Source organism: Eleutherodactylus coqui, chromosome 9, assembly GCF_035609145.1.
Source record: "Eleutherodactylus coqui strain aEleCoq1 chromosome 9, aEleCoq1.hap1, whole genome shotgun sequence".
NCBI lineage: Eukaryota > Metazoa > Chordata > Amphibia > Anura > Eleutherodactylidae > Eleutherodactylus > Eleutherodactylus coqui.
This window is the reverse complement of record NC_089845.1, coordinates 77,300,040-77,314,690: the sequence shown is the minus strand read 5'-3', so window position 1 is coordinate 77,314,690 and position 14,651 is coordinate 77,300,040. Positions and strand designations below refer to the sequence as shown.

General features: G+C 40.5%; 1 protein-coding gene across 1 annotated transcript in view; it reads right to left on the bottom strand.

The window, feature by feature from the left end:
* The window catches only part of LAMA1 (laminin subunit alpha 1), a 203,723-nt gene that overhangs the window by 18,043 nt on the left and 171,029 nt on the right, over nt 1–14,651 (bottom strand). The window contains exons 46-53 of the mRNA XM_066579574.1: nt 13,659–13,792; nt 12,789–12,939; nt 11,729–11,853; nt 9,619–9,769; nt 6,990–7,134; nt 6,302–6,443; nt 4,950–5,064; nt 3,393–3,563 (exon numbers count right to left, since the gene is read on the bottom strand). Of these exons, the coding sequence (XP_066435671.1) occupies nt 3,393–3,563; nt 4,950–5,064; nt 6,302–6,443; nt 6,990–7,134; nt 9,619–9,769; nt 11,729–11,853; nt 12,789–12,939; nt 13,659–13,792 (1,134 nt within the window). The remainder of the gene's footprint in view (nt 1–3,392; nt 3,564–4,949; nt 5,065–6,301; nt 6,444–6,989; nt 7,135–9,618; nt 9,770–11,728; nt 11,854–12,788; nt 12,940–13,658; nt 13,793–14,651) is intronic.

The window sequence follows — 14,651 nt, the reverse complement described above, 5'->3', positions numbered from 1 at the left end:
ATGCTTATTAGAGAGCAAAACCTAAGGGGAACAAACTGATGACGCATTATTAGATAGAGCCACATGGAAATACCAAGGTGATAAATAATGAGCCATGAGGTCACCCAGTTGTGCAAGAACTGATCTAAAGTGCATTTCATAATACATCTTTATAGGTTCCTGACAGTCCAGAACTTCTGCTTCCCTTTACACAAAAATAGAAAAAAAAAAGTATAATATTCTGTTTACCTGCAGGTGTTATTAGCTAAGGGAAGCTTACGGAGGATGGATTATAGCGTTTCCATTGAACTCAGTAATAAATCTGTATGCAGTAAGCTCCTAAAATTCTCCCTAGAGCTAGCTATAGGAAACCAGAATTTACAAAAATAGCGAAAAAAGCGGGGCATTCATTTTATTTAGTTTAACTTGAATTCTTGAATTTTTCATAAATAACCAACAGTTCTTGTTGAACATGAAGAAAAGCCTTGTGGTGGTTACATGTAGTTATATTCTTGTATTACTAAATTGGGCCCATTATATGACTTGTATATAGCACTTTTTACAAGTTTGCACCTCTGTAGGCTCTCTCTCTAATTCTAAGTCATCCTTGACCTGTTGTAAGACTTGCTGCTATGATGTCTCTTATACACTGCACACGTTAGGAAGAAGAATCTCTGCTTTTGTATCTCTCTGTAACAGCAGTATGGAGGACATTGTACAGCAGTACTGAGCAGTAGAGATGTGATTTCAGTAGTTGTGACCAAAATACCAAGACAAAGCAGGGAGCCACAGTGCCGCTGTCAAATGAAGGGCACCGAGGATGTTAGCATTTGCAGCAATGCGTTTCAATGGCAAATTGACCAGAGAAGAGGAAGATGTCAATTAAACATTGAAACCTTTTGCCAATTAAAGCTGCAAATACTAACTTTCTTGGTCCTCTTCATTTAATAGCAGTGCCATGGCTTCTTGCTTTGTTTTGGTCGTTTGGTATCTAATACAGAGGAGGATTGCAGCGATCTGTACAAAGAAGACTGCAGTTGTTCAACAGGTCCTTCAGTATCTTGAGCCATCTACAAAACAGCTCCAGGTACATGCTTTCCTAATTTAGCTGCCATGTCACTGGAGGTCCCCTGCATTACGGAGAACTTCTTTTCAAAAGCTGTGGCACAGTAAATCACCTACTATTAGCTGCAGCAGCATGTCTGTGTGTCTGTCTCCCAATACAGCAGCTTCCCCCTCTCCCTCCCCTCTACATAGACGTCTATGAGCAGAATGACACAACACCTCCTTCCACTTCCTGTTATCCATCTTGGAGTTTCTATTACTAGAGAGGGGCAATACGTGGCAACAGGCAGTGGACAGCAAGTTAGAAGGAAAATAAACCCCTAGCAGCCAGCACTTTAGAGGGATTTTTATGTCCAAAACTGTCATAATAGATAAAATGATTTGTACTTTTGTAAGTTATAACATTAGCTACCACGTAAGCACAAGTCAGTGACCATTCAAGAAATGAAGGACCATATCTTTACCTGATTTCATAACTTCTATGGGTGAATAAGGTAGGGTTGGTCGAACTGGTTATATCTAACAATGAATGGTGAGTCCATTCTCTGTACTGCACAGTGGAATATATAACTGCTATAGATACAGGTGACATTATTGACACATAGTACCTAAACCTGCTGCGACATACAGAGGTGTAGTGGACATACAAAGCAGTCTGTATGAAATTATGCAGATTTACAGTGTAATTAGGGAATTCAAAACCATATCTACACATAATGGAAAAAATCTGTGCAGAATTAGAACATTTTTCATTCTCCTGCAACAGACCTTTAGTGAAGATTTTGTCCCCTGAAATGCAAATGATGAAAACGGCAGTAAAATCTACGATGGAAACCATCTGCCACATCCGGCCTTGGCTTATTTGTCAACTGGTTTTAATTGTTACTTATGTTAATTCACTTTTTTTGCTGTTCACAGATGTAGCAAGCACCATCTTGACCGAAGGTGTTAGGGTGCCTGCACACGAACGGAATTTCCAGTGCGTTATTTTAGGCACATTATCTTCCCCAGACCGCAGCCAATATACTCCTATGAGGATCCGCAGCTGTCCCCAGACGGACGGATTTGTATCGCGTTTTTTCACGCGTGTGAAAAAATCTGCGACCTGTTCTAATTTGGGTCGGATTCTGCGCGTGAAGCCTCCAATACAAGTGAATGGGTGCGTTTTTTCACGCAGTACATCCGCAGTGCAGCTGCGGATGGAGTCACTGGTTGCTATGACTACAGGAAGTAGGCGTGGTAGGAGGCGTCCCAACACACAGCAGAGCTTCACAGGCAAATTTGTAGAGGGAGATAGGTAGTATTTCTTGCCAATGCAGGATGTAAGAATGCAAAATCTGTAGTAATGAATTCCTCTTGTGAATTTTTTTGCAGTGACTGAAATAAAGTCACGCTGGAGACGCGCCCGAAAAAAGTTACATGGATCAACCATGCCCACAAAGACATCTGCTCACCGGGTGAAAGCATGTTGCCAGAATAATTTAACGGTGCTCGCACAAGCAAGAGGGACAAAACGGAGTCTGGGTGTTGGCTTTTAAGCTGTTTTCCAAGGAATGGGCAGTTCTCTAGGGGTTGGGTTTACAATAAGGGGTGTCTGCTGGTTTTTCTGCGCGTTTTTTTCCGCAACACATCCGCGTATATCCGCGCGTGATTTTTCACGCATCCGCACCTATCCGCAAGCACATTTAGGTACCATACGCGTGTGAAAATCCGCTAGCGGAACGCTCGTGTGCAGGCGGCCTTAGTGTAGTGTATGGGGGTGGAGACAATATGCAAATAGCGTATGAACATTCATTACGTTATGCTATTAACACAATGCTCTAAGCTTTCATTTGGCGCCAGTTACATCTGTAATTTTAATCTGATTTCATTCTGTGCATATTCTTTATTACACTTTTCTTTACAGATGCTTTTAGTATTTTTGTGTCCCTTTGTAGCACTCTTGAGTGTATAATAACTCTCTGGCTGATTTAATAACATTTTATAACTTACCTGTTGACAGTTTCTAACCAGCAACAGATTTTTATACATTGCTCCATGAAAAAACTGAGTAATAAGTCTGTGAAAACTGCAAAAGCTGAAATGAAATGTATGCCAAATATGGTGCATTTCATATTTTTTGGCGTTACACTGTAGCTGGTAGATAAAAGTAGAGCCTCACTTTACAAGAAGTCGAAAGCCCCTTTGAACTTTTTATATTTACTCTAAGTTACAAGGTATAGAACCACTTTAAAAAAGGAATTCTATATCTTGTTGCAAAATCTGGCTTTTAATTATTCTGGATGATTGCATAGTGGAAACTTGATTTAAGCATTACATTGACCTTTAAAGTAACTGGCATTACTCACTAGTTGGGCTTGTCTGCGACTTCGTTTCTCCGCTGACTTGCCAAAACCAGCCAAGATAATTCCAGTCTCATTGAGTGTGGAAAATGACACCATGAGCTCAGATTCTGGTGACAGGGACACAGGCTCCATCTCTACATAGCCGTCATTAAGGACTGTTATACTACGGGTCGGCTAAGCAGAAGAGAGAGAACAAATTATATATACGGCTACAGCATCAACTGAAATACATACTATATATATAAGGAATGAAATACAAGTCTACTTACCAATGAATTCTGATTTAGGAAGTGGAAACAATAGTACGTAATTAGGCTTTATTCACACAGGAAAGCCCATGTGCTATCTGCAACGTCAGACACAAAACACTATGGACACACCATCCATGTGCTGCGTGACTTTCATAGAGCCCTAAACATAGCATGGGGGAAGAGAACATACTGCTATAGCTTCATAGAAGCCATCGAAAAATTGCATCTGTGAATAGCCTTAATGGCTATTATGGGTCCATGTGGTGTCCAGGTGAAGTCTGCTACATACATAGACGGAACACAGACAGGAATTACATCCATGTGAATAAAGCCTTAAAGGGGTTGTCTTGCGCCGAAACAGTTTTTTTTTTCCATAGGCCCCCCGTTCGGCGCAGGACAACCCCAATGGATGTGTTAAAAAAAAAAACAACATATTACTTACCCGAATCCCCGCTCTGCGACGTCTTCCTTCTTCCTACTTCTTCCTTCACCAAGATGGCCGCCAGGATCTTCACCCACGATGCACCGCGGGTCCTTTCCCATGGTGCACCGTGGGCTCTGTGCGGTCCATTGCCGATTCCAGCCTCCTGATTGGCTGCAATCGGCACACGTGACGGGGCGGAGCTACGATGACCAGCTCTCCGGCACGAGCGGCCCCATTCACCAGGAAGAAGACCGCACAGCGCAAGCGCGTCTAAAAACGCCAGAAGAAAGCGAAATTAGATGGATCCATGGCAACGGGGACGCTAGCAACGGAGCAGGTAAGTGAATAACTTCTGTATGGCTCATATTTAATGCACGATGTATATTACAAAGTGCATTAATATGGCCATACAGAAGTGTATAACCTCACTTGCTTTCGTGAGAAAACCCCTTTAAGGGGAGAGTAGAACCTTACAGTAGATGAATTGCACATTACCCAAAAGGAAATCTGTATTAAGTTGGCTCCTACACTCCCCCTAGTGGTAGCTGTAGGTGGACAGAATTTTAATATTTTAACACTATGGCTTTATAGGGGATTTGCAGATGTGTGTCCTATATACTGGATGTATTGTATATTGTATATTGTAAAATGAATCAGTACAGAATGTTGGAATGAAAAACAATATGGAGCTAGAAGGTGGATATTCATTTTAAGTATGGTTCATATTATCGGTATAAACGTTTGGAAAATATTAGTAGGTAGCAAAATATTTTCATCTAGGCATGAAGAATCTCCCGTTTCTTTATTAAGCGACTTCATTGAAAAGCTGAAAGCTGTTTAACTAGATATAAATGATACTGGTAAGTAATCCCAAGCGCCTCTCACCTCTAATATACAGCCTTTTCTCACACCATACGCATTTCTCTGCAAGTCAAAGTTTGAGCGCGAAATCTCCAAATTCCTTATGCAACCAACATAAGATCTGCTGCTCAGCTGGCGCCTAGACACGGTCATTAAATGGTAGGACATGTTTTATAAAAAAATATATATGACCATAAAATATATATGCATAACTAATGTATGATCAGAAACCGAAGAGAACTGCTGATGGTCTTATTTAAAGGGCCACTCCAGTGAAATTTGTTTCATTCATTATGTAGCTATCCCAACCAGTACATATAAAGGTGCATTTACACACAAAGATGATCACTCAAAAGATGGCCTTTGAGCGATCATTTTGCATAAACTACTACTTGATACTAATGCCAATAAGTATTAATTAGTAGTGTGTGAGCCGCTGGGAGCTGTATTCAGGGAACAGACCGATGTTCTATGAATAAATTCCTTTTGTTCTGCCGCGGGGCTGACAACTGAGACAATGTAATCAGCTGTTATCAGCGCTCCCCTGGCAGAGCACAGCGTGCGGTCCTGCTTATCAGCTGTTCTGCGGAACAATGGATTTCATGCCGGACTGAAATTCATAATTCGGCAGAAAAGTGAAAGATGGGCACATTTACATGCAACGATTATTCCTCAAAAGGTGGCTTTTGAGTGATAATCATTGTGTCTAAATGGGTCTTAATTTGGCTTGTGTTAACTTGGTTAGTTATTTCATTATATCTGAAACTCAATGTTCTCTTTCTCTTCAGATGGTTACATGATCTCAATTTTGACCAGCTCACATTTACTTGGGGTTATCTCTTTATTTTCCGGTCAGTTTCTCAGGCTGTTACTACATAAATCCTATCACAGAAACTGCCTAAAAGTGAATTCAGACACTCCTATCACAATTACTGACAATAATCATGCAGCTCCTGTCACATAGTTATAATAGAGGAGATCACAACTCATCTCTTGATTGTATACGTATGGTCTGTAGTTTATTTAGGTAAATACAGAATGTAATGACAGAGTTTTCTCTGAAGAAGTAATACTACAGTCTCTAGGTGATCATGTAATGCTGTGATGATGCATCATTGAATTGATGTGAATGTGAAAGCAAAAATCTCAACATCATGATGGTGCCTGATAAACATCAGACAGGAGGCTGCACTGCATGGAAGTGACTGCTACATACAGATAAGACCTCCAGAGTGTGACAGGTAATCAGGTGAGGGGGGGGATGGAAAAATAGGTTTTCACTGGAGTGGCCCTCTAATATTTAAAGACAGTTTTTCTATATATAATACAAAGTAGCATGTATAGGGCAATTCCTTCTTTGTCACATGACAACATACCTGATGACCCTGGATCTAGGAAGGCCACCAATATATATTGGATCTTTATCTGATCTGTTAAGGTCTGATGCGGTGCCAGGGGCTTCTCCTTGTTTTGTCTCCTTCTGGCTGGAATTGTGGGAATCCATAACAGCTAGCATACCTTTTCAAAAATAATAAGAATATTAGATATACTGACATGTATGTCTTTCTTCAAGTCATTAAATGGGTTGTTTCATAAAGAGAACCCCTGTTCAGATGGCTTATTAGCAAACAAAGTTAAAAGTAAACATTCCTGCACTCCTGGTGGGCTGGTGGTATGGGGGACATCGGGCAGGAATGGAAAAGAGAACATTTTTTACTTAGACTGGTGTGTCTATTGAAGTTACATAGAGCTGACCTGGACTATGGAGGAGTCTCTCTGGTCAAGTGGACTCCTCTATAAAGTAAGTAAAAAACTTTTTTACACCCAATGAGTCCATCCTATACTCCTACTGCTACAACTCATATGGCCTATTAGGGAATATGGACTTAGAACCCGCTCTATGAGTCAGATTGGAGAGCCGCACTGGAAAAGCAGCTCCTACTCTGGCGGACTCAAGCCATTCTCATCTGAGGTCACCAATAACCAATAAATCATTACACACTAAAAGTAAAGTCCCTTGCCCCAAGTGTGGTCATGGAAAAGGTAAGGATCAGATTATTATACCTTGCTTTTTATTCCGCTGGAAAGCAACTTTATACCAAGTTCCATCGTTGTATCGTCCATCTGTTGTCAGTATCAGAGGACCTGAACCCAACTCCACTGAAAGGCGTAGCTTTCCATCCACTATTTCTAGAGACAGAAAGTCTCTCTGATGGAGGAAACAGAAAAGCACTCAAGTATTTAGTCCTGACAATCTCATCAGTAAGAGACATGAAAAATGTTCAGATTAGGGTGTGAGAATGCCGACACAGCAAATATTGCATCAGACAGGTGTAGATAATGATGTGGGAGGATATAACGATGTGGATACTTCGAACCTGGTATCTAGTAATCAGCTTGAGCAGTTGTCCACCTCTTAAAGGTGTCTTTCCATATTGGGTGCACAGCGGGGCCCCTGAAGTGGAAAAGGGGCATCCCGCCTGCACAGATGGTCCTGGTGTGCTTGTAGTAAGTTATGTAGAGATCCCCAGATATCCTCAGGAATTAAGGAGAGCAGCAGGAGGAAAGAAAACCCAGACGGTCCGATAAACCAGAATGGGGAATTGACAAAAAGTAAAGAAAAAAACTCTTCTTCCGCGCTCTTACTGTAAGTCTCTTGTTGGAAGTGGTTTTACTATGATCCTCAAACCGTATTCCACAAAATATATTTATTTAAATGAACATAAACCAATGCTGGTCTAAAGCGCTAACGTGCAACGCGTTCATGTTACCGCTTTAGACCAGCATTGGTTTATGTTCATTCTGTAGCAGAGATTGTTGGTTCTCTTGCAAAGAGCGGTAAACTTCAGGAAGAAAAACTAAAGGATCTCACGAGATGCGGGCAATTTCAAAATAGAACTGTAATGGGGAGAGCTTTATTGTCCTCTTTAGAACACATTGAAACAGAATCCCCAAGATAGGAGTAAGCCTTAAGCTACTGATTACTTATCCTCAGCATAGGTCATCAATTGTTGATGGGCAAGAGTCTGTTGCTTGGGACCCCTGCCAATCAGCTATTCGCCTGGCCACTGACAGTGTGTAAGGAGCAGGAAGCAGACAGCTCTGTACACATTGCAGTGGCCCAGGTTGGTAATGCAGGCAAAGCTCCCGCTAAATTCAATTAAATCAGCACATCCTCAGGCAGAGAGTTCCATAGTATCACTGCTCTTACAGTAAAGAACCCGCTTCTATGTCAGTGTAGAAACCTTCTTTCCTCTAGATGTAGAGGATGCCCCCTTGTTACAGTCACAGTCCTGGGTATAAACAGATCGTGGGACACAAGGCATGTACTTTAAATATTTTCCTCTGTATACTATCATACTTTATGCTTTGGCTGCACACTATACTTAACCAAGCCATAACTGAACAATCCTGGATGCCAGTGCAACATTTACTATCCTGCCTAGAGCCGGCCTGAATGCTTTATATAGTGAGATTGCACCATCTGGCATGACTTGCTACTGTGCAATTAAAATGAAATGTTCTAGCTCCTTTGCACTGCATGACTCTGCTCTGTCCCTCTGTAAGAATAGGTGACCCGGTGTGATTAGACCTCTGCTGCCTGCTTCTCATTTTCAGTTGCAATGCCTCATCCTAGGGCTTGGTGTATATTTTTGTACAATCAGATATCTATATTCTTGGAACAAATGTCTATCATAGCCATTTACAAGCTATTTTGTTACAGTAGGACCATTTACATAGAGAGTGGGGACAACAATGTTTGTGTTTGCAATTTGCATATAGAGATGTTGTTTCCCCAATGTGATGTTCTTGGTCATATGAAGTGCTGAACATGTGAATCTAGCCGGAGTTGCTTGACTCAGCCTTGGTCTGTTCTTGACCATAGTCAACAGCTGCGTGGTGTGGCTAGCTCGGGCGGGGGGCATTTCACTTGTCAGCTCTCATTTCTCTGATGGGGTCTCTGTGGAATGCCAGGGTTTACATTACAATTCACACTAGCCTGAAGATAAAATTAACTACAAATGTGGACCAAATGTTACATTGATGTTTATACTATCGAGCACTGGAGACTATCGGAGAAACATGACGGCAGAAAAAGGCCCAGAGCTCCATCCAGTCTTTATGCATTTTTCTGATGTTTTTTACCATTGTGTTGCATTTCGGAGCATATTCTTTTATTGTGGATGTATTTCTGTTTCATCCATGTTGATTTTATAGGCAAAGTTGGAAATGCTATAAATGCCTGAAAGGTGTCTTCTCTGCCTCTGGGACCTCACCTGTACGTATCTCTATTGAGGTCTATGGAAGTTACAAAAAGAACCAACCGCTGTTTGCTTGACTTTTTCTGCAGCTCCCATAGAGTTCAATGGGGAAAGCTGCATGAAAGCATGGCCACCTCTCCACTGATTTCAATAATCAGCAGCACTGAATCAACGTTTGCAAATTGCAAACCCCTCCTTACTCCACAGGTGGGACCTATACCTGCAAAGGCATTTATGCAATACACTGTAGATATGCCATAAATACACTAGGTGAGAATACTCCCTTAACTAGTTCTTGACCAAAGATTTTACCTCCCTTCATTAGTCCCGCAGGAGTTCAATAGTCAATGGCAGTCAGCTACTGATTTATCTCATATCCCCACATTTGAGTAGAAATGCACAACTATGACACAACATGTAATCAGACCTACCGTTCCATTAGAGGCGAGGTAAAGAAGGAGCCCATTTGGTGAAAATGTGCGGAAATGTATAAATATCTGGGTCGTGGTAGAACGTAGGGTCTTTTCCACAATGGAATACCCACTGCCATCAAAATAGAATGAAATGTCTTCATCCTGGGGGCTAGAAAAAATATTAAGTAGTCAATGACTCCAGTTTACAAACATGCATAAACAGTTACACAAACTTTTAGAAGATGCGTGTGGCTAGAAGGAACACTCTGTATAGTCACTAACTGGCCCAAATTTTCAGGAAATATGAAAAAAGTACATTTAGAAACATAGGCACAGCTGTGAGGTGACAATAGGAAATTACTTTTAATGCTGCAGCCCATAAATCTATATTTATCCTAATATACCATGAAAATGCACTTAGTTGTGTGCTTCAGTGATTACATGCTGTGATATAATATTACAAGATAGTGTCTTAATCCAGTATGTTGGTATACATCGCCCTCTGCTGGTCCAACCTGGTAACTGCAACACATGTCCTTGAATTTCTCTTCTAAATATACAAGTCTCCAGCAGGGATACAGAACCTAAAAAGCCAGGTAAATGTTGGCAGGCTTTTGTAACTAGGACTTCATTTCCTGTTTGTTACATTTGTGTGTGTTAGTACTGGGGAATGTTCCATTCAGATTCCATTGCGTTCTGGACTGGAAGGTGAATTTGACATGTTATCTAATGTCAATGCAAGTAGCCTAACTTACCAAAAGTGTCAAATAAAAATGCCAGAGCAACCAATCAGAGCTGGTTTCTTTCCCTGCACTACTTTGGAGCTTAAAGTAATTCTCAACAAAAAGCTAAACTTTAAGAAAAAGGCTTTTGTTAATGCAGTATCTTAGTGGTTCCTACAAGCATCTGGAGCAAATTAAAGAACACAAGGCAATGGCAGCACAGCTAAGACAGAGATTTCCTGGAGACTTTATTTATTGTGTTCTACATTTAAGATGTTGTAGAGGAAATGTTTTTCCTAAAATATTGGATGTAATGTAAAGAACTGGATGCTTCTGGGGCCTCAGAGAATACAGCTGTGAGCTGTTGAGATAATAAAGGACACTATATGTTGTGCAAATAAAATGGCTATTAATTCAATATTCATTTCAAGATTAATCTGTATCTGTTTTTAGAGTTTAAGAAACAACTAAAGTTCTCACTTTTTCATAAATCCATAAGACAAGCAAATATAAGGAACTTTGTAATACACTAAACCCTATTAGAGAAAATGCTTGTTTATCCACTTGTCGGCCACTTCTCCTCCCCTGTCTTCTGCACTGATCACTCACTCTGAATGTACTGATAAATAAGTCCATACACTGAGAGATCAGATTACAGCTGCCTATAGATGTATATGGAAATGGGAGAGGAGAAGGGAAAAGGAGGGGGAAGGTGCTGCTGGAGGGTGACGGCAAAGCAAGATACAAAGCCTAAGATTCATATCTGCTTTGCTGGGTATTGCTGTATAATGTCCTCCATGCTGCTTCTGAGAGTGTGCTACAGAGCTAGGGGAGCAGAATCTCCTCTCCCTATGTGCTGTGTATGGGAGACATCATGGCATTTGTCTCCTCTCCTCCTAAGTTCATTGCAAACTGCTAAAGGCAAATTGAGCATGCAGAAGGGAAAAAAAAGGTTAAAAAACACAGGATACAAGTAACATAATGGCCAGCAATGCTGTTATTCCTCGTTAGCCCGCACAACAGCATATTCTGAAACTTTATCCAAAAGTTTAGTTACACTTTAACTGTTTATTGCTATATTTCACTTTGATAGATTGTTGATCCTAGGATTGTAATGAGCTTTGTATAGAAGAACTAAAAGGAAGGATCTGCCCAGAGCTCTACCCCAGAGCTCCAGTGCAGCTACCCTAGGCCATGTTTCACAGAAAAATCCAAAATGAACACCATGAAGAAAGCCAGATACACTTAGATTTATCTTCACTGCTGTAGTTCAGCTCAAGCAACCTGCTCTAAAGGTCATGGCATGCCGCATGCTCCGCTGAATTGCTTATGTACCAGCAATTATTTTAGATAAAGAAGCCATAAGCAATCAATATACCACTTCTTATCAGGGCTACATTAAATACCTTCCATAGCATCCATCACACTTGCCATGTCTCTGCACATAGTTCCACAGGCCAATAGATTTCCCATTCAGGAATGCTTCACCTATGCAGCCCTTAAAGTCTGATGTGCGGACTGTTGCTGACTTCTAGAAGATAAGAAGAACATGCAATAATATAAGACTAATCATTTCTAAGGTGATGTGTAATAACAGGATGTTTGATGGAAGAATTCTGCTCTGTTAATAGCAACTATGGGCAAGTAGAAAGTAAGAACTAGGCAGGAGCCGAGGCTGTCGAGCTCCAACTGTGCATGAAGCTGGAAGGATGCAGCTCTTTTCATTGATTTTAAAGTCATTCCTCTCCTTACAGTTATGTGCCCGGACAACAGCTGCAATAGAGATTCAGTTCCTCCTCCCAACACCCGCTGCTCAGTACCAGCATTTCAGCCAAATTTTCAGTGTAGATCTACACAGCACAAAGTGAAATCTGATGTGCTTTAAAGTTGCAGACGTGTGAAATTTGCTGTAAAATGCAACTTTAGTATTACTATTTTTGTAGAAAAACTGTCATGTACGCCAACAAAGGTTACCAACGTGTACCATAAATTCTTGGACAGTATGTAAAAATAAGGCGCTTTTGTTCACTGTCAGCCAGAAAAATGTTTGAGTCCGTGTTTTCTTTGAAACTGCAGGTGCAGAAACAAATATTTGACAACACTGACTGTAACTAACAATAGTCGCAAAAATTTCCAACTATGATGAAAGTTTCTGCAATAACTTTTCCCCATAGTGAATGCAAATAGGGAATGGAAAAGCACCTTCACAGCCCCGATTTGCATACTTTCTTTTTCCCAGGAAGCATTGCATGAGCTAGAAAAAAAAACTCCGTAGGCCAACTAGACTCAAGGAAAGACTTTATCTCCCCCAGGCCCCAAGCAATGAAATCTTTTCTCTTGTCCTAGTATGGTAAAGGCATCTGGATGTTAGGAATCTCCTCAGTGATATACTAAAGAAGAGCAGTCTGTGGGTTCTGCCAATACTTTTCACAGTGCCACCTGAATTCTAGAAGTCTTTTACCATACCTGTATCCCACTTCCAATGCCTCCAACAAACATTAGAGTGGAATTATCCACATGGAGAATGGATGACGTTCCTGGAGAAGACAATGTTTTAGGTGACGTTTTTTGAGAGGAGGCGACTTCTTCTACACTCAGCGTTCCTGATCTACCAAACCTGTTACACAAATAAATAAGCGTAAGTGAATTTTTGAAATAAAGACTTACTGGTGCTTTATAGAGTGGAGCAAATCATGACACAGATAAATAAGATAAAGAGAACACATTAAAATATGGTTCAGTTTTGCCAATCTCTTATCATTGACAGAGTCCTCCAAAAATGAAGACATTAGCAATGACAACTGCCAATAATTGCTCAATTCGCCTGTAGCGCCACTATAGGAGATATTAAGCATAGCATGTTGCTCATTAAACTCAATAAATTGTCTGTGTAATGGGCAAGAATTCTCTACAAATCTTTGTAACTACTGTCCCTCCGGTTTATTTAATGGAGGTCCCAAACAAGGGACCTCTTTTAATTGACTATCCCCTAATAGGGTATTTATAAATGTTTTTTCTAAACCAGAGGAGTCATTTAACCCTTTCCAATTCACTGTCTGACGTCTTCCTATATTCTGATTGAAGCTTGTACATCTCCAATGTCAGAAGACGTCCGACAGGGCATTCTTACCGTCTATTGCCAGCCACTCTGCTGTCGGAGCCTCTCTGGTGCACACACACTGGCTTTAGCCAGCAGATGGCACCGTTTTATAACAGAAAAAAGAGAAAGCCTTTTAGGAAACTGAATCCCAAATTGGATTGGAAAGGGTTAAGAGTAGAAATAAAACATATAAGGAATCTATAATGATAACATGACGAAAAAAAAAGAGCATTTACCTTGTTGCATGTATTTTATGCCATTTGCTGTTGTCTATTTGGATATCAGGGTCTTCAATTCTAGCTACTCCGGTGCCCAAGTCCCACAGGAAAGAAACTTTACCTTTTTGCATTTCGACTGCCATGAAATCAGCCTATCCAATAGCAAAAATTAAAATGAAATAATGTTACTATATGTGCATATTGTGTTGATTAAAAACTGATTACAGATGAATATTACTTGTAGGCTCAGTCAATATGAGCATGCAGCATCTCTTAGGGCCTCAAAGAATATAAGGCTTTTAGAAACATTACTAGGAAAAGTGCAAGTCCTATATGAGGTGTCAGGCTAAATGATAGTGCAGGTCATAAAGGGTATACAAATGCTGTATAGCTTCTGATATGAAATCAGAAGACATACAACAACATTTCTAATTGGGGTTTACATCTGATCATCTAACCTAACAAATCTGCAAATGGCTTTTAGTAACATAGCCCATGGTACCACCAACTGACATGCAACTTACAACTCAGAATGGGTCAAGTTCCAACTATGCAACACTTTGAAATTCGTTACTCTTGCTTGAGGAAAGAAGTAAATCTATTCCTATGTCACATCAAGTCATCTTTGGTATTCCCTATTTCCTATGTCTATCAGTTCATGAGAAAAACTAGTTCAATGAATCCATTCTATACTCTCAATTCCAAGGAAAAACAGGTTCCTCTTATTGGTCCTCACGGATATATGATGTTTTTATATGGATTTTAATTGGCTTGATCCACAAATGATGATTGGTTGGCATACCCAACATGTACATTGCAGTTGGGGTTTGGATACACTTGAGAAAGCCCCCTGAATGGGTCTATAGGTGGTGTGTAACAGTATTGGTGCGGCTACAGAATCCCACTGAAGTGGATGCTGGTGATCTGTGTCGTTTTGATTACACTGGGGAACACAGTTTTCGTTGACTTAAGATTTTACACTTATTTTTTTTTCTAACTTTTGGCTTCTGA